General features: G+C 35.3%; 2 protein-coding genes across 3 annotated transcripts in view; both read right to left on the reverse strand.

Moving 5' to 3' along the window:
• LOC136848210 (venom protease-like) overlaps window positions 1-13536 on the reverse strand; it is a 24476-nt gene extending 10940 nt beyond the window's left edge. Inside the window, exons 1-4 of one of the 2 annotated variants that reach the window (XM_067120541.1) lie at window positions 13388-13536; window positions 6366-6448; window positions 4254-4371; window positions 3422-3539 (exon numbers count right to left, since the gene is read on the reverse strand). In XM_067120541.1, the coding sequence (XP_066976642.1) occupies window positions 3422-3539; window positions 4254-4371; window positions 6366-6441 (312 nt within the window). In that variant the 5' untranslated portion in view covers window positions 6442-6448; window positions 13388-13536. The remainder of the gene's footprint in view (window positions 1-3421; window positions 3540-4253; window positions 4372-6365; window positions 6449-13387) is intronic. The other variant, XM_067120542.1, reaches the window with a different exon arrangement.
• Window positions 13537-16979: 3443 nt separating this feature from the next.
• LOC136848213 (CLIP domain-containing serine protease B4-like) overlaps window positions 16980-20000 on the reverse strand; it is a 16813-nt gene continuing 13792 nt past the window's right edge. Inside the window, exons 8-10 of the mRNA XM_067120547.1 lie at window positions 19869-19982; window positions 19258-19407; window positions 16980-18304 (exon numbers count right to left, since the gene is read on the reverse strand). Of these exons, the coding sequence (XP_066976648.1) occupies window positions 18156-18304; window positions 19258-19407; window positions 19869-19982 (413 nt within the window). The 3' untranslated portion in view covers window positions 16980-18155. The remainder of the gene's footprint in view (window positions 18305-19257; window positions 19408-19868; window positions 19983-20000) is intronic.

Here is a 20000-nt window from a genome sequence, read left to right on the forward strand (position 1 = left end):
ACACCTGCTTGAGAAGAGGCCTGAGGGTTAACCTGTCGATGTCATCCAATATCCAGTGCCCTCCTGACAAGTTCATATTGTTGGTTTGATTGATGATAGCAGATTCCAGCATCTTTCTTTTGTATGGACAGCTGCTTTTGAAAACCAGCTCCGTCCCGCTCCAATTTATGGAATGGGCTTTATCTCTGATATGTAGGAAAATCCCCAAACTCTCTGAAGCATACCGTACTGATCTTTTGTCCTCTACTAATCTTAGCGAGAGGGATCTACCCATCTCCCCACGTAAATCTCATTACAATTGCTGCACGGAATCTTGTCAATTCCGGCTTCTTCCCCTTCTTGGGATAATGGAAAATAAAAGGATTATTAGACCTTAGTTGTTCTGTGGCTTTTTGGATGTTTTCGTCGTACGGAAGCTTTATTTTATTGTTAAAATCCATTTGTCCATTGTGAGTGAGACCTCTGTAGTATATTTTATTCGCTTTGTTAACAGGCCTCTCGATAATGTGTGTTGGATAGAGCAGTTGAGTTAGGTGTCAGCGGATCATGTTGAATTCTTTATCTAGTTAACCATTTGGACAAATTCTAGCCCCTCAGGCGTAAGCTGCACCCTACCATGAGCTTTACGGAGGCATCGTAGTAACTTAAGAAGTGAATATAGGAAACAGCGAAAGTGGGTTTCCTATATACTGTGAAAGCATATCTGTTCTGTTCTCTCATGATCAGTACATCTAGGAACGGCAATATTCCGTCCTTTTCCCATTCTGTTTTGAATTTTATGGTCGGAACTAGTGAATTTAGTCTATTAAAAAATTCATTAAAGTCTCCCCAGCTAATGTCCCAGAAAGTAAAAATATTACCTATGTATCTAAGTCAGATCATGTTATGGGGTTTGATAGATGACAGAATTTCTCTTTCGAAATATTCCATGTACAAGTTTGCTAAAAGGGGTGATAGGGGACTGCCCATGCTACAGGCAAATTTTTGTTTGTAAAAATTACCATTGAAAGAAAACAGGTGTTACTTACACAGAGGTTGATTAGTTTTAGAGTTTTATCCGTGCCAAGAGGAAAGTGGTCTTCATATGGTTGTAACTTCCTCTTTAAAAAAGACAGCACGTCGGCGATCGGGACTTTAGTAAATGATGACTCGATGTCTAGGCTGAGCAATTTGATGTTTTTTGAGGGGATGTTTAAACTATTAAATTTCTTTATAAAATCCTCTGCATGTTTGGCGTGGGAGGATAAGAAGGTTCCTAGAAAGGGTGATAACAGGTATGCAAGCCATTTTGATAATTTAAATATGAAAGAGGTCCCACTCACACGTGACAAATAGATTTTAACAACAAAATAAAGCTTCCATACTACGAAAACATCCAAAAAGCCACAGAACAACTCAAGTCTAACAATCCTTTTATTTTCCATTATCCCAAATCCATCGGGAGCTCGCTCATTAACGTATACTTAAGTAAAAAAGGGGAAGAAGCCGGAGTTTACAAGATTCCGTGCAGCAATTGTAATGAGATTTACGTGGGGGAGACAGGTAGATCCCTCTCGCTAAGACTAGTAGAGCACAAAAGATCAGTACAGTATGTTTCAGAGAGTTTGGGGATTTTACTACATATCAGGGATAAAGCGCATCCCATAAATTGGAGAGGGGCTGAGCTGATTTTCAAAAGTAACTGTCCATACAAAAGAAAGATGCTGGAATCTGCTATCATCAATCAAACCAACAATATGAACTTGTCAGGAAGACATTGGAAACAGATGACATCAACGGGTTAATCCTCAGGCCTCTTCTCAAGCAGGTGTTTCAGGAAACATGACTACCAGACGCATCGCCAGACGGGAGTTAATGAGGCCAAAAACCACAAGGGAATTGTTTATTTACCCTCCTTCTTGGGAAACGGTCACCTGCACACCATCGGAGACTTAATGCTACACCTGCATATGCTTTGTATATATACTCTTGTAACATTTCCTCTGTCCATATTTTACCAGTGAACAGGGGCACAGAAGGGAGTGCTCGAAATATATGGTTGCAACGTTCAAATAGTGTTTTATGGGCCTTTTTATCTTCATATTATACTGTGGTATTACAATGAAAGACATTCATATATATATATATATATATATATATATATATATAGATATATATATATATATATATGTTTATATTTATATTCATATTAATATTTATATCTAGTTATAAAAGATTGAATACGAATGTTAACAGAGATTCCAACATTTCTACAAAACAATTTATTTTCAAAAGGGAAGAAACTTGAATAATAGATATTATCTACTAATAGGCTATTCTTGAGAGTAGGTTATTCTTCCCTCAACTTACTACCATCTAAAACTGTTTTGCAGTATCAGTGTCTTCGTTAAGCCTCCTACATTATCATCATATAAGTTTATTATCCCTATGGGTGAAATATGGTAAAATCATGATATTTATAATGTTATACACATAGCTGGCTTCGTTTTCTTACCTGATAAAGACACTTTTTTTCCTTTGATTGTATGTAGCCATCTATCTTTTGTTAAATACCCTTTAACAGTAAAAGAGACACTGGTATCACGATGTTTCCAGACCTATTAGAATATTAGATGGGATTTTAATTCTGTTCAGAGCATCATTCTGAATTTTCACCATCAGACAGAAAACTCATTGATGTGTACCCTTACAAAATTAATGGTGACCTTGTCACGTATGGTGCCTTCACTAAACGATCTGTGATAGGTTAATTAGTTTTAGCCATTCGGCAAAGGAATCAGACATTAATCATAGGTAACAATCCCGTAGGGGCAGTAAGTTGCACGGTAGGCATTACTTAAGGGTCTTTGCAGCGTCCCTTCGGCCCCTAGCTGCAATCTCATTCATTCCTTTTACTGTAACTCCGTTCATATTTTATTCCATCTGATTTTTCACCTTCTCAAGCAATTTTTTTCATAGTGCAACTGCGAGGTTTTCCTCCTGTTACACCTTTCAAACGTTCTCAATGTCAGTTTCCCTTTCAGCGCTGAATGACCTCATAGGCCCCAGCTCTCGGCCTTTGACCTAAATTCCCCATTCTATTCTCCATAGGTAACAGCATCCTGAACAAATAGGACAGATAATTAAGAAAAAGCTGTTAGGCCATATTTAAAAATGGCTACCTCAGTCTCAACATACTCTTTCTTTGCCACCATCAAATCCGGTATCGATTGCAAATATTTTGGTGCAATTTGTGTCCTCGCCTTTACTGTTAATATGAAGTTTTATTAAGAGCAGCATGCCGAATAAATGAATGAAGTACCTCTAGTCCCGTACATATGACAGGTATCATTAGCTCGTTGTGTAAACCCCGATTTTCATACACAAAGGAAAGCACCAAATTCATCTCATTTCTGAATGACCTGCAGGTACTGTTACTTACCTCTTCCCTCGTAGGAGGCGGGAAAGGGTTGGGTTGTGGCAGTACATTGAATGAATCAGCAGAGTTCGAGTCAGGAACGCAGCATACGTAAGGCTCCTTGTCAAGAAGACAAATGGTCCTGAAAAGAAGAGTTTGCATTAAGATCTAGGACGACTCTTTGTACTCGCCTGTCTTTTATCGAGAGGCGATTCAAAGGTGTCAAATAAATTCAGTCGTTCACCCTTGCCTAACAACTGTCTTTTACCGAAAGGCAATTCAGAAGTGTAAAATAAATTCCCTTTTTTACCTTTGCCTGACAACTGTCTTTTACTGAAAACCGATTCAGTGGTGTAAAACAAACTTATATACATTTGCCTAATAACTGTTTTTTACCGAGAGGGGATTCGAAGGTGTAAAGAAATTAACTTTTTTACCTTTGCCTGACAACTGTCTTTACTGCAAATTGATTCAAAGGTGTTAAAGAAATTCCCTTTGTTTATTATGATATCCAGCTTGTGGAATCTCCGTTGTTATGCTGATTTCTGCTATCTTCCATCTTTCAAGAGGCGGATCTATTCCTGTGACGTAGTTTAGGCCTCGTCTGTCTCCTTTCCAATTTAATCAGCTTTTTAGGCCTTGGGGCGATGGGAGCATTCCAACCTCAATCTCCCCTTAATTCCCACCCCCCGGCCCCCAACATCACGAGACTTCTCTCCCACCCTCCAAAAAAAAAAAAAAAAAAAAAAATAGAATCTTATTGGCTATCCAAAAGCCGTTTACTACCTTCCTTGATAGGAACTATAAGAACGCAACTTTGGAATAACTCCTGAACGAAAACCTCAGACCGACTAACTTTCGAAGCTCGCTGAATGGGGCATTGCCCAGTCCGATCTGAATGAGGAGCTGCCTTAGAGGCGGGCACTTGAGGATGGAGATGCAAGTCCCCCGGCGTCCGTCAGGAGCGGTGCATTCTGCAAGATGTCATTGCAAACTTTAGATATAACCTTTGAAATATAATTAAACTTTGAAGATGCAATTGCAGCTTTTACGGTATAATTGCAGCAAGTAAGATATAGTTGTAAAATATAATGTATCATTGCAACGTGTAAGATATGTGTATAGTTCCACCTTTAAAATATATTACAGCCTTTAGCATATAATTTTAACCTTGAGGGTATAATTGCAACATGTAAGATACAGTTGCACCTACAAATATAATCACAGCCTTTAAGGTATAATTGCAACATGCAAGATATTTTGCACCTATGAAATAGAATTACAGCCTTTAAGGTATAATTGCAACATGTAAGATATTTTGCGCTTATAAAATACGTGTAAGATATAGTTGTAAATATAAATATAATGACAGCCTTTAAGGTATAATTGCAACATGTGAGATATATTTGCACCTTTAAAATATAATTACGTCCTTTAAGATATAACAAGTCCTCACGTGAAAATAAAAAGAAAATGGTACCAAGACTTTCAACTTTTATTCTAAAGTCATCTTCCGGGTACTAAACAGAGTTAAGAAAATACCAAACACAAGAAAGCAATATGGGGTCAAAGATAACAATAAAATATGTCAACAAGCTATTTAAGTATGTAAACAACATTCTTCAAAAAACAAAGACACACTTAGTGGAAATATGTAATTACTACAAATACCAGTACAAAACTATCTGTTTGTAAAAAATCTAACAGCTTGTTTTACTCTTGCATCCTTAAGAATAAAGCTTTTTAACAAGTATGTCTTTGTTTTTTGGAGAATGTTGTTTACATACTTAAATAGCTTGTTGACATATTTTATTGTTACCTTTGACCCCATATTGCTTTCTTGTATACGTTATCTTCTTAACTCTGTTTAGTACCCTGAAGATGACTTTGGAATAAAAGTTGAAAGTCTTGGTACCATTTCCTTTTATTTTCACTGGAGGGTTTATTGTATACTTCATCCACGGGACCACTGTGGAAATTACAAGTCCTTTAAGATGTAATTGCAGGCGTTTAGGTAGAATTTCAACATGTAAAATATAATTGCAACCTGGAAAGGATCATTTCATTGCAACCTGTAAAGTGTAATTGCCACCTTTAAAATGTATTTACAGCCCTCACGATGTAACTGCAACCTTCAAGGTATAATTGCATCCTTTCAGATATAATTGCAACCTGTGTGACATCACTACAACCTATAAAATGTAATTGCAGTCTGTAAGATATCATTGCAGCCCTTAAGACAGTTTCTGCCGGTGGGTCAATTTTGCAGCTTGTGAAATGTAATTGCAACTTGCGAGATATTAGACCTTTAGACAGGGAAATAGGAATTTTAGTCTTGTCTTTCTTATTGTAAATGGCTGAATTATCAGTGGGCATGTACCTGTAATCTGACAGTAGTTTCATGAATAAAATACGATATTTAGCAGATAGACAGAGAAATTTTAGGCACTATCTCTCTCTTCTTTATATTGGTCATCAATTGGAAATCATGCAACAGTATTCATGTATGTGTATCTATCCATATAATATATTTTACACATATATATGAACACATATATATGTATATATATATATATATAATATATAGCTATATAATATATATATATATATATATATATATATATATATATATATATATATATAAATATATATATGTGTGTGTGTATACATATATACTGTATATATATGTACATATATATGTACTGTACATATATACATATATATATATATATATATATATATATATATATATATATATATATATATATATATATATATATATATATATATATATATATATATATATATATATATATATATATATATATATATATAACATACATACATACATACATACAAACAAACAAACAAACAAACAAACAAACAAAGTTACATATGCTTGTTTTCATGGAAATAAATCGACTAAACATGAAAATAGGTCCAAACGATCCCAAATTCTGAAACTTACCTCCATTGAGTGTCTGTGTACTCCCTTGAAGAATTATGTATGGCGTCAGCCACAGAATTACCGTGAAAATACGCATGGCCTTTCTGAAAAGAAAAGACCAGTTTACTAAATATTCAGATTTTAAGTTCCTTCTAAGTTCGTTGAAGGATATTATTATTATTATTATTATTATTATTATTATTATTATTATTATTATTATTATTATTATTATTATTATTATTATTATTATTATAATATTCTTTGTCATATTGTTTTTATTAATTAGCACAATCCCTGTCAAGTTGAAACTGGACTAAGACTAAGTTAAGCTTGTTTACCAGCACGTAAAGGTGTAACGTTTGATCAAGTTTCTTAGCTCTTGGCTTTTCAAGAATAATTTTGAAATACACTCGAGAAACCTAACTTAAAAAGTTCTTATGTTCTTTGTACAACAGGACATGTTAGATATGATGTAACTTATGAAGAACATGCTTGTGGGTCCAACAAATTTATACTCATCCATATATTCCTGATTACGAACTTTTTGTATATCAAGAATTAGAAGATAGACAGATAGATAGATAGATAGATAGGTAGACAGACAGATAGACAGACAGATAGATAGACAGACACACACACAAACAAACAGATAGATAGATAGATAGATAGATAGATAGATAGATAGATAGATAGATAGATAGATAGATAGATAGATAGATAGATAGATAGATAAATAGATAAATAGATAAATAGATAGATAGATAGATAGATAAACAGATAGATAGGTAAACAGATAGATAGATAGATAGATAGATAAACAGATAGATAGATAGATAGGTAGATAGATAGATAGATAGATAGATAGATAGATAAGATATTCATAGTTTTCTTGAAACAATGAAGCACATACAATGGCAATGACCTGTACCATATAGTCTGACAGAATTTTTTCGTCGTCTTCATAAGAGAAAAAAACAAATAAAGGTAGGAAGCGTGACTATGGCAGCTTCATCGGGGCTTTTTTTCTTAAGCATCTGTCGATTCTTTGTGGGAGAAGTTTTTTTTTTTTTAGAATCTCGAGGAAAATTGTACCTTTTTAATATAAGTTAAAGTGATAAACTTTGTTTTGCCAAAATATATGGGATTCTAGAGAGAGAGAGAGAGAGAGAGAGAGAGAGAGAGAGAGAGAGAGAGAGAGAGAGAATGGTTTATAGTTGTACCTATTCATGGATGATATATTTCAATTATTTTTCCAAATGTTATTTAAATACATTCATAATGCGTCACTTACCTTTTGCTATTATTATTATTATTATTATTATTATTATTATTATTATTATTATTATTATTATTATTATTATTATTATTATTATTATTATTCAGAAGATGAACCGTATTCATATCGAACAAGCCCACAAGGGCTTGTTCGATATGAATACGGAGATCAGTTATTTGAAAAAAATATGAATTAACAAATGAATAAACTTTAAATAGATTAAATGTACTAGGAAACAGCTACCCAGTGACCCACTTCTATTTACTTAAATAGAATTTACTGGTCACTGTTTACTAGATACGTATGTAATTGTGATATTCACAACGCGTTTGTTAAGATCGTTGAAAAGAGGCGTTGTCACTTGGCAAGTATAACTGAAATAGGCCTACATGAAGTCGTCGTGGCCTTTCATTCCTTTTGCTGTACCTCCGTTCATATCTTTCTTGCAGTTGGCTTTCCACCCTCTCCTAACAATTGTTTCATCGTGCAACTGCTTTGAGGTTTTCCTCCTGTTACACCTTTCAAACCTTCTTTACTCCCAATTTCCCTTTCAACGCTGAATGACCTCATAGGTCCCAGCGCTAGGCCTTTGGCCTAAATTTTATCTTTAAATGCAACGTAATTATGGCACGTAATTATGGAAAATCAGTCGTTATAAAAGGTTGACGAGTTCACACACTTAAAATCTGAGGAACAGTTTCAAACATAAAAAAGTTAACTTCGGTTACCGTATTTCTTCTATTTTATGTTCAATAGCTTTTTTTCGTTATCTTTTTCGTCTTTGTTCTTACCGTGACGAAGAATGACACTTAGTGGGAAAAGTAGGGCTGTAATGACACTTAGTGGGAAAAGTAGGGCTGTCATGAATGTTCGCAGGGAGAAGGCACCGGATGTGACGCAGCCTGGCTTATTAGTTTGGCGTGTCTTCTTCACCTTTTTTGTTTTTGTGTCTTTTTTGTTTTCTTATGTTTCGTAATTTTTCTTTTGGTCTGTTTCATATCACTTAATGCAAACACACACACACACACACATATATTTATCTATATCTATCTATATGTATATGTATATACATATGTATATATATGAATCAAAATATACAGACGAAAGCGTATGCGATGGTCGAACGTAATTGTGCAAGGGGGATTTCCTTTGAATTTTAGAACTATTAAACAATGAACATTGTCTTCTACGTGTCTACTGTACAAGTCATTGGTAGTTATTCAAATATCAATAGAAATGTTGACATTTTTTTTATATTTTCCGTTTTCATTTTAAATTTGAGGATTTTTACAATTTTGTTCCTCTCTTGTTTTTTGTGATTCGCGTATCGTAATCTCATTTCTCTGAAGATAATGTAAAAAGAGATGACATTGTATAAACATAATTATGTATTATGTATATTCTGACAAATCACCAAGGAATATAACCTAGAAGCACAGTTTTGACCATTTTACTGTCACCAGTTGTGAAAGGCAAAATGCCTTCAGTTGAATGCGTTGCGTCCTTTACTAGGGCAGAATAACGGATAACAAGCGACGTGACAAGCACACTCAACTCCAGGTCTGTCTGTCTGTCTGTTTGTCTGCATGTCTGTTTGCCTGTCTGTCTGTTTGCCTGCATGTCTGTTTGCCTGTCTGTCTCCTTGCAAGTGGCAATCCTCAGATCTCCACTAAGGTTTCTCAAGATGCCGCAAGGAGAGGCATTACCAACAGTTCTCTGAAACTCGCGAGGAAACTGAGTCATTTCCTTCCCAGCGAAAGGATTCGATTAATTTATTCGACAGCAGCAATGAATCCTGGGTGAGAGGGAAGACTTTCCTTTTTTTCTTTGCCAGATTCGAACTGCAGCGAAGTTGAATCCAAAAACAACAAGAAATCTAGAAGTTGAAGGTTTCATTCACACTGGCTTTTGTCATGCTGTTGGTTTATTGCTTTCTTTTGCATAGGGGGAGTGAATAGGACCAGCAAGTTACACTGAAGAGCAATGATTAGTTCAACTTTTATTTTTTCTTTCTGTTTTTTTTTTTTTTTTTTTTTTTGCCTTTGAGAGAACTCATGTCTTTCTTTTCCACTGAAAAGACGTTGTTGTTTCATTACACAACCAGGGATATATATAGGCCTATATATATATATATATATATATATATATATATATATATATATATATATATATATATATATATATATATATATATATATATATAACAACCACAGAAAAAAAAAAACAGGATGTAAATCCTGACTGGTGTTGGCTTTATTGCTAAGCCATCTTCAGAGGAGTCCTCCGAAGATGGCTTAGCAGTAAAGCCAACACCTGTCAGAATTTACAACCTTGTTTCATTTTCTTCTGGTTGTTTTATACTTACACACACACACACACACACACACACACACACACACACACACACACACACACACACACACACACACACACACACACATACACATACACATACATATATATAGGCCTACATATATGATTATAATAACTTCAGAACGTGATTAATTTTTGTATCAATCCTTCGTCAATGGCTTGGAAATAAATTCGAAACCAGTCAGGACCTTATTTTTCACCTGTGGTAATGTGATATATATATATATATATATATATATATATATATATATATATATATATAAATAGAATATATATATATATATATATATATATATATATATATATATATATATATATATATATGTACGTTATGTATGTATATATATATACAGGTATATATACATATAAATATATATATATATATATATATATATATATATATATATATTTATATATATATATATATATATATATATATTTATATATATATATATATATATATATATATATATATATATATATATATATATATATATATATATATATATATATATATATCCTTAGTCATATAATAGAACACCCATGTCTTATAGCCAAAAAGACAGATATGATTTCTTTTCAAGAACCAAAACCGAAAGAAAAACTAAGAGCTTAAGTAGCCATTGCTTTCCAATGGAGTCTGCTGGTCCCATTCGACTCGTGGCTTTCCAGTCCACTCCTGGATTTGACACGTCTCAGAAAAGAAAACCTTCGAAAAGAATGGCTTCTTTGTTAAGTCCGTTCATTCACCTTTACCATATAGATCAACCATTCCACGACCACTCCCATTGCCATGGCCAGCATTTCCCCTCCTTCCTGCACACCTGCACATGTAGCAGTTATACTCTTTAGGTATATTCTTCATTGTTACTGCTTCTTTCTCGCTTATTCAATTTACTGAATAGCCGTTTCTCCTATTTTTCATTTTTTCAGCTCAGATATTTTTCACTAGCTTCATTTCAAACTCGTTACATCAAGCTTCTCATCGAAATATTTCGGTTACTGAAATCATTCGTTCAGAAAATTTCCAGTTAACCTGACTCCCTGAAGAAGCATTTCATTTTCTCCTTATGGTCTAATTCGTAGGACGGGTCAGTCTCCACTTTTTCTCCTCTACATCATCATTCTATACACACCAAGGTCACATCCTGTCATACTTCGTGGGTGTGACTCAGGCAATGCTCTTTGGTGTCTTTTATTTATTATCAGTTTTTTATTCCTTGTTTGTGATTGTCTTACCTCTTCTAATGCCTATTGATGCACTCTTGCAATATTATTCACCTCTATTAACACTGAACCGATTTCTGAGGGGTCCTATACTGAGCTTACTCTCCAGTGTAACTAACACAGTACGTTTCATCTTGCCAGTTCTCTCTCTCTCTCTCTCTCTCTCTCTCTCTCTCTCTCTCTCTCTCTCTCTCTCTCTCTCTCTCTCTCTCTCTCATATTGGTGCTTCTGATCTGGATAGATTGCCGCGGGAGAGTGACGTACTCTCTGGCAAGCTATATTGGTTTCTCAAGTTATGTATGATCTGAATTTTAAATCACAAGAAGTTAGGTTCGTGTTTAGTTGCATTGAGACATATAGACAGATGAATAAATAGATAGATAAAGAGCTAGATAGATAGATAGATAGATAAGTGAGATATCTTCTTTTTGTATTTCCCTTTGCTTCCTCTTACTTCTTCCTAATGAACACATTAATATTCTTTAGAAGCTTGAATCTCAAGTCAGTGGCCCCTATAGTGGGCTTGTTCCATATGAATAGGTTTCATCTACTGAATAATAATAATAAGAATAATAATAATAATAATAATAATAATAATAATAATAATAATAATAATAATAATAATAATAATAATAATAAGGGTTCCCATAACCAACATTCAAGACTGGAACTCAGTCTCTCTGTCGATCAAATTGGTATTCATCTTTGCCAAGGCCAACAAGGCGCTACTTATTTCTCTGTACTTTTCCAAGTAACTCGCTGCATCATTCATGATCTGTACCTTCACTTCTCTTTCTCCTCTTTTCGGTCAAATTCCCGGTGCGAAATCGTAGCGCCACTAAGGTCACCCCCTTCAAGGACATTGTATCGTCACAGTACCTTTAGTGAGGCCCTCTGACCTACGCCAATCAAACCATTATGTTTGAAACAAACGGATAAATAAATAGTTTATACACACACACATGCACACGCAAAAACACAAACACACACACACACACACACTCTCGCACACATATATTTATACAGACACACACATATATTTAGTATATGCATATATGTATGTATATATACGTATATATACATGTACGCCTTTATGTATGTATGTATGTATGTATAAATATATATTCATATGTACACATATTCATATATACTCACACATATATATATATGAATTTTTATCACATCACCGTGATTCATATACAATCAGTAAGCTACAAACGTCCTTTAATATACACTTGGCTCTACCTGGGAAATAATATATTTTCATATATGTTACCGAAGGGGAATTTTTTTGTTGATAATAAGCAACTAAAACATTCCCCTTCGATGTAACATATACGAAAAATATATTATTTCGAGGTAGAGCGAATTGGATATTAAAGGACGTTTAGAAGCATTGATTATATATATATATATATATATATATATATATATATATATATATATATATATATATATATATATATGTGTGTGTGCATTGCATTCGTTAAGCGTTCTTCTTGCTAGTTTCCAGCATCATCTGATCCATTTTGGATGTTTGCTGTTGATACTTTCGGTGTTCTAGACAACTCAGTTTTCTCTTTCGTCTTCTGTACTGGTCACGCGTAATTTTTGGTCAAGTTCACATACGCATCTGCTCCCGTGTGATGTATTTATTGATGACAATTTTCCACTTTGATAGGCATTCCCCTTTATAATTCGACCAGAATCACATCACTCCCATTCAGCGTCCGGCTTCATTGTTTTCGTAAACGACGCAAATTTTTTGTCACTGCAAACCCGTGCTAAACTAGTCACGTCCAGAAACGCGAAGACAAAAACTGGTTTCTCTTCTCCAGCTTCCAGACTGATCAACAAAGGGATGTGCTCTCAGGAACGTTTATCCTGGACATTGTAAATAAGCTAATCTAAATGTTTTCGTGTTTTAAAGAAAACAGCAGCTACCGCGTCCTTCAAGCACCAACCACTCGCTGGCGATCATCTGGAACGTTTTCACTTGTAAATGTTAACATCCACAACCGTGGCTTCTTGTTACTGACGTGGTCTACGAATTCGGTTTATTTCACTCACAGAGACTTTCGATATGACGAATGCACTCTTAAAATAAAATTGGCTTGGTACCTTGTTAACTGAACAGGTAGATTAGTAAGGGAACCTTCTGCCTTACCTGTGAGTGAAATCAGAGACAAGCCTCCTTCCTTCCTCTTGCTAAGCTGCGAGAGTAAATGGCTCCCCCTTGCCCCGTCCTACCCTGAGTAGTCAACTCGCCAACTACTGCTGCCTTGTGGGCCTCCCATGCCACAAACTTAGCTTACCCGCTCCGTATTGTGATCGGGGTTTCCCGTTAGTCTGGCTCAATGTTGAATGTTTTCTCGGCTTCGACAATCGCTTACCTAATGGGAAAATGCCAGCTTTCCCTGTAGACGAACGTTTACAGAACTGGTTTTCTTAAGATGGGACGTTGCAGATAGATCTTTTAATTAGCAAAAAGCAGTAAAATGAAAACTTAAATAAGCTCTTTCGTTGTATCGATGAAAACATTTGAAACTTGTTCTTTATTCTAGACGTGTTTCGTAAGCAAGTGCAGTCTTGAACTGGGGTATTGTTCTTTCTTAATGAGTAGACTGGATATCAATTTCCTGTTTGGATGGATTGATGAACTGACCTTCGCATGGAGCAGGACTTAGAATACAGAGTTATATGACGAAGGGTGAACGCACATTAAGCTCATACGTATTAAGAAGTTTATGTGTTGTAGGATGTTGCATTGCTTTGCATATTACAAACTATAGGAAGGTATTGGAGTCTTCCTAGTGCAACGCAACCCCTGGTAGGATTATTGCTGCCCGCTGCCTCACAGCCTTGGAATGTGAACTTACAATGGACGTTGTATACATTATTATTGTAGTGATGAAGAATAGAAGAAATGTAGAAAAAAAAACCCCAGAAACCTGCTCCTCAGAGACTGTGTAAAACGGATGATATTGCTTTGTAAATGATTTTAAAGTCTATCAACATTATATTGTTTTGGTATAATAAAATCGTTATTCACACCATCAGTGATGAAAGAGCCGCTTCTACGGTTGCGTTTCCTGCCTGAAATATGCATACGCACATACGCATACATATATGTATATATATATATATATATATATATATATATATATATATATATATATATATATATATATATATATATATATATATAGAGAGAGAGAGAGAGAGAGAGAGAGAGAGAGAGAGAGAGAGAGAGAGAGAGAGAGAGTATAAGGAAATATAAATGAAAAATCACAGCGAAGTTACTTTCACGAAAGTTAGATCCGTCAAAGAATTATTAATTAGGATCGATTTATCAAGGAGCGTTGAACCAACCACACAAGGCCGTTGCAAGTTAAGATGATATGTTTGAGCAAAACAACTGATTAGGTAGAAGTTATTTCATCATATTACTTAATACAATATTTTCGAATCAATATGGTTTTCTGGGTAGCTGATTCTAAGTAACAGATGTAAGAATCTTGATACTGGTCTAGTTTAAATTTTCATTCGATGGCCTATAACTTTACCATTTCTTTGTCAGTCGCTTCCGTAATAAGAACATAATGGGCATAAAGGTCATATAGAAATCCTTGTAGCACGTGGCTCAAATAGAAAGTGGTACAAAACCAATACTAGGAAAATTCAAGCAGGGAATTACCCAGAGAGTAGCACGGCATTAGATTACATTACAGGTGGGCTGATTACTGGTAAGATGCGGTTTGGTCTTTTTCGTATGTTCCCGGAGTTATAACAGCAAATAAACATTTGGTAAAAGTCAGTTTGCGACGGAGATTATCTGAATAAATACAATCAGATAATTAAATTACGTAGAGGAAGTTCAGGATGGGAGAATGAAAGAACTAATTATCATTATCATTTAGAACATGAACCCTATTCGTTTGGAACAAGCCCACAAGGGCCAATGATTTGAAATTCAAGCTTCTAAATGATATGGTGTTCATTTGAAAGACGTAACAGAAGTTAACTGGAAATACAGAAAGACGAGATCAGTTTTCAGAGAAGAAAAATAAATTAATAAGTAGGTATAAAATGTACGAGTTAATAGTGAAAGGAGGAATATGAGAGTGGGTTGGGTACATTTAGAGAGAAATATAGTTAGTAGAAGTTTCTTCGGCGCAATCGAGTTTTTTGTACAGCTTATAGTGCTGTGTGAAACTCAGCCAAGGCCCATGAAACTATCAGCCGCGGCCCATGAAACTTTCAGCCACGGCCCGGTGGTGGCTTGTGTTGTTGGGACTTACTGCGGTGCCAGATGCACGGTCATGACTAACTTTAACCTTAAATAAAACAAAAACTACTGAGGTTAGAGGGTTGCAGTTTGGTATGTATGATGATTGGAGGGTGGATGATCAACATACCAATTTGTAGCCTCAGTAGTTTTTAAGATTGGAGAGCGGACGGACAGACAAATAGCCATCTCAATAGTTTTCTTTTACAGAAAACTAAAAACAGCGTTTGATAGATTAAAAATATATTTCCCAGTCTATAATTAAATCAGCTGCAGAAGTTACGTGATTAAAAATATATTCTTCAATTTATGATTTAAGATATATTGTTTAATCTTGTTTAAACTCGGTTGCTTGGTACATGACGAAAACGAGCATTTGTTTTAAAACAATATTTATTCTTCATCATATAAAACACAGGTATCTTTTTTCGACAAGAGATAAAGAACTTTTTTTTTAATAAAAGAAACTGCTCTCTAAACACAGTGAAATATTGATAAGAAACTTTTTTTCAAAATGATTTATAATCCCATTTGGTTAATTCGAGACAGATGCAGAGGTTGAATGATTAAGAATATATTCCTTAATCTATGATTTACACCAGATGTGAGTTTCATTGATTAAAAGTATTTTATCTTAATGTAATGTTTAAAACTCTTGGTTACTTGGTACATGGCAACACGAACAGCTGTTTGAAGAGAACCCTTATTTTTCATTTCATGAAAACACAGGTGTCAGGTTTTCTTTAAGAAAAGAAACTGCTCTCAAAACATCGTGAATTATTGAATGGAATCATGTTTCATGGCGGTTTAAAATCTAATTTGGCTAATTTGCACATGGCAAGTAGTTAGTTACAGAAAATCTTTATTCTGATGGTAAAAGCAGTTACTTGTAACAGTCTTCTCACAGTTTAGAAAAATACAGTTACGAGTAAGTTTTCTCAGGAAATCACTGTCCTCACGATGTTATGAATATTGTAGAACTGCAGCGTATATATATATATATATATATATATATATATATATATATATATATATATATATATAATATAATATATATATAATATATATATATATATATATATATATATATATATATATATATATATATATATATATATATATCTATTTATAGGGGATGAGAGAGAGAGAGAGAATAATTTAGTTTCACGCACTTTCCGGGGTACGGACAATAATTTTGAAAAGATGGTGTTTCATATACTATATATATATATATAGTATATATATATATATATATATATATATATATATATATATATATATATATATATATATATATATATATATATATATATATATATGTAATGTCCTCTTTGACCACCACACAATAAACACTTCCAATTTTTTTTAAGCCAATATTCACCACACAGCGACAAAATCCACAATGGGTGGAATCGTGCCAAATAAATTAATGTGTGCAAGAGGATTCAAAGGGAACAAACAAACACTGAAAAAACCACTTAATATTTAATACGTAGACGTTAGACAGAAATGACACCTGAATCTCGTAAAATACCTTAATTAAGTGAACACCAAACACCCTTAATTAATAAAATCAAAATATACTCACACTACTAGGACAGACGGCAAAACACTTATACTCAAAAAGAGGGGGGCCCAGAAAGAAAGAGAAGGTCAAAAAGAAAGAATATCCTAACCAATTACACACTAATTTAACACCAAAATATTTAGATAACTTTCAAGGTCTCCTCCACACATCGATCTCCATGTCTGGAGATAATCTCAGGGTGGCTGGGATTATAGGGCCTAAACAGGTAGCAGTAATGCCCCCAACATGCCGTGATCACATCAACCTGCTGATTTCAAAGTTCATGAGCACCTTACCGGTTAACAGAGAGGACCCCTTGGCAGTTTAACCAAGCCAAGGGCGATGATGGCTGCACTGCAGAACCTCCACGTATTGAGGAGGTCAGCTAATTCAATTAGAGCTGACGTCAATCAAATCAAGACAGGAACTCCTCAAGTCAAATGTCGAATGCCAAAGCAGTAGCAATCAAAAGCCGCAACCAATCCACACCTCGAAGTGATGGCTCAGAACAGACTGGTTGTTCTCTAGAAAAGAGCCTCTGACCACCCCTCTTCACAGGGGAGAGGCAAAGCACCCTCAAACCATGCAAAAACAAAAACAATTGTCAACACAAATATCAAACGAGCTAACAACCAGTGAGGAGGAGACAAGAGAAGTTACAAATTACTGCCTAAGCAGCTTAATATTAAAGCAACAGGAATGCAATTAAATAAAAGTAGCCTAAATTAAATCAACAAGGCCAACTTCTCTTGTCTCCTCCTCACTAGTTGTTAGCTCTTTTGACATTTGTGTTGACAATTGTTTTTGTTTTTGCATGGTTTGAGGGTGCTTTGCCTCTCCCATGTGAAGACAGGTGGTCGGAGGCTCTTTTGCAGAGAGCAAGCAGTCTGTTCTGAGCTATCACTTTGAGGTGTGGATTGGTTGCGTGAACTAAATTGTTCTCTAGAGAGAGAGAGAGAGAATAATTTAGCTTTACGTAATTTCCTAGGTTCAGGAAATCACAATGCAAAATAGCGTTTCATAGTTCTCGCCTGTTCAAGAACATATAAAAACGAGTACCAAGTATTTTTCATCGACGCCCTAAATCTTCATGTTACTCAGAATCCAAGGGACATATTGATAGACGTTGACGTAAATTCCCCAAGATCCGCAATGCCTTGAACCAGCACTAGTTATACCGATGAGGTAGACTCGTTGATTTTCCCAATAGGTGGTAGTAACAGGTCCACCTGGAAAGGAAAGTTAAGAAAATAGTGAGGTTCATGTTCACGGTATGCGAGGTTAGTTAAGGTAGCCATACTTGGTCTGTCTGTCTGGCTATCTGGGTGTCTGTCTGTTTTTAAAAGAGTGAAGGCAGCAAGCTTCATAGTAAGGTTAATACCACGTCAGTGAACAAAATAAAGACTGGTCGTGCATTAGAAAACAAGACAGATTTTTTAATATGTTGATTCTGTAAGTTACCTGGAGAATTGCTTAATGATGGGTCTGCAATTTCAAATGTAGAGTTTCCTTTCTTGCTAATTCTGTAATTTGCCTGTAGGTTTTTTTTTTTTTAAGTTGAACCCGTATTATTCACCTATAGAGAGGTAGACCAGAAATCACACGATGGAAGACGAATATACTCAATATAAAAGTAGTTTAACGTTGGATAAAAAGAATGAATCTAGAGTTAATAGTCGTTGACTGGTATCAAAATTATATTGTAGAGAAATATGAAAAGCTATGGAAAAGAACTGCGTGAGAAAAAATATTTTGTCTACCTCTACGAGTACAAGAGATAATCTTGAAGATACAAGGTTGCTGGTCTTTGTTGGTTGGGTATCCCATAGGGGGTTAGTGCCATTAGTGCACCTCATGCAGTGCACTGTAGGCATTACTCAAGGTTCTTTGCAGCGTCCCTTCGGCCCCTAGCTGCAACCCCTTTCTTTCATTTTACTGTACCTCTTTTCATATCCTCTTTCTTCCGTCTTACTTTCCACCCTCTGCTGACAATTATTTCATAGTGCAACAGCGAGGTTCCCCCCCCCCGTCACAATTTTCAAATCTCCTTTACTCTCAATATTCCTTTCAGAGCTGAATGACCTCATAAGTCTCAGCGCTTAGAATTAAGAGGGGGACTACACCAAAAAAGTGTCGTATGAAAATCAAAAAGGGATTCTTTAATGTTAAGGTCAAATCTTACCCGAGTCTCCCTTGCAGGTATCTTTGCCTCTACCCCCTGCACAAAAAGCTGTGGAACCGTAGGGGTTGTCTCTCTTCCTGAAAGTACAAAAATCATCCTCCTGGACTGTAATTTCCACTTCCTGGAGCACGTTGGGTAAAGATTTAGAATCTGCACAAATGAAAAGAAAAGAAAAGAGAGGGAAATTGACAAAAGAACATTGAACAAAAACATTTTCGGTAGAATACTTGCTATATAGTTTGATTCACTACAGTATTCACAATATAATTCCCCTATGAACCCCATAAGACCTGTACAGTTGTTCACACGTTTTCCACAGCTGTGGCCAGCGAGTCTGAAGGCTTCAATATCGTCCCTGGACACCTGCAGTTCAACATTGCATCCGATTTCTTATCGGTAGACCTCCTTGGGCCACCTAGTGCTCGACAGCTCATGCGATTTCTTATTAGTAGCTGGCCACTAACACTACAGCTCAGCAGCTCATTTGATTTCTAACCAGTAGGTTGCCAGGGCACGATAATGAACATTCACACCTGTTGGCAGCGAATTTTAACTCATTCACAAAATACATTTTCCAGGATTTCAGTAAACTTAAAAGCTGAAATGCTCACAAGGATTCGTCATGCCCCATCCAGCGGCCCAGACGCTGGTGCCCGCTAGTTTTTGGTTCGAGAAACGTTTGGAAGGTTCTGAACTAACTGGGAGACAGACACTGTTCACGAAGGCTGAAAATGAAACGAAAA

This window comes from Macrobrachium rosenbergii, chromosome 18 (assembly GCF_040412425.1).
Source record: "Macrobrachium rosenbergii isolate ZJJX-2024 chromosome 18, ASM4041242v1, whole genome shotgun sequence".
Taxonomy (NCBI): Eukaryota; Metazoa; Arthropoda; class Malacostraca; order Decapoda; family Palaemonidae; genus Macrobrachium; species Macrobrachium rosenbergii.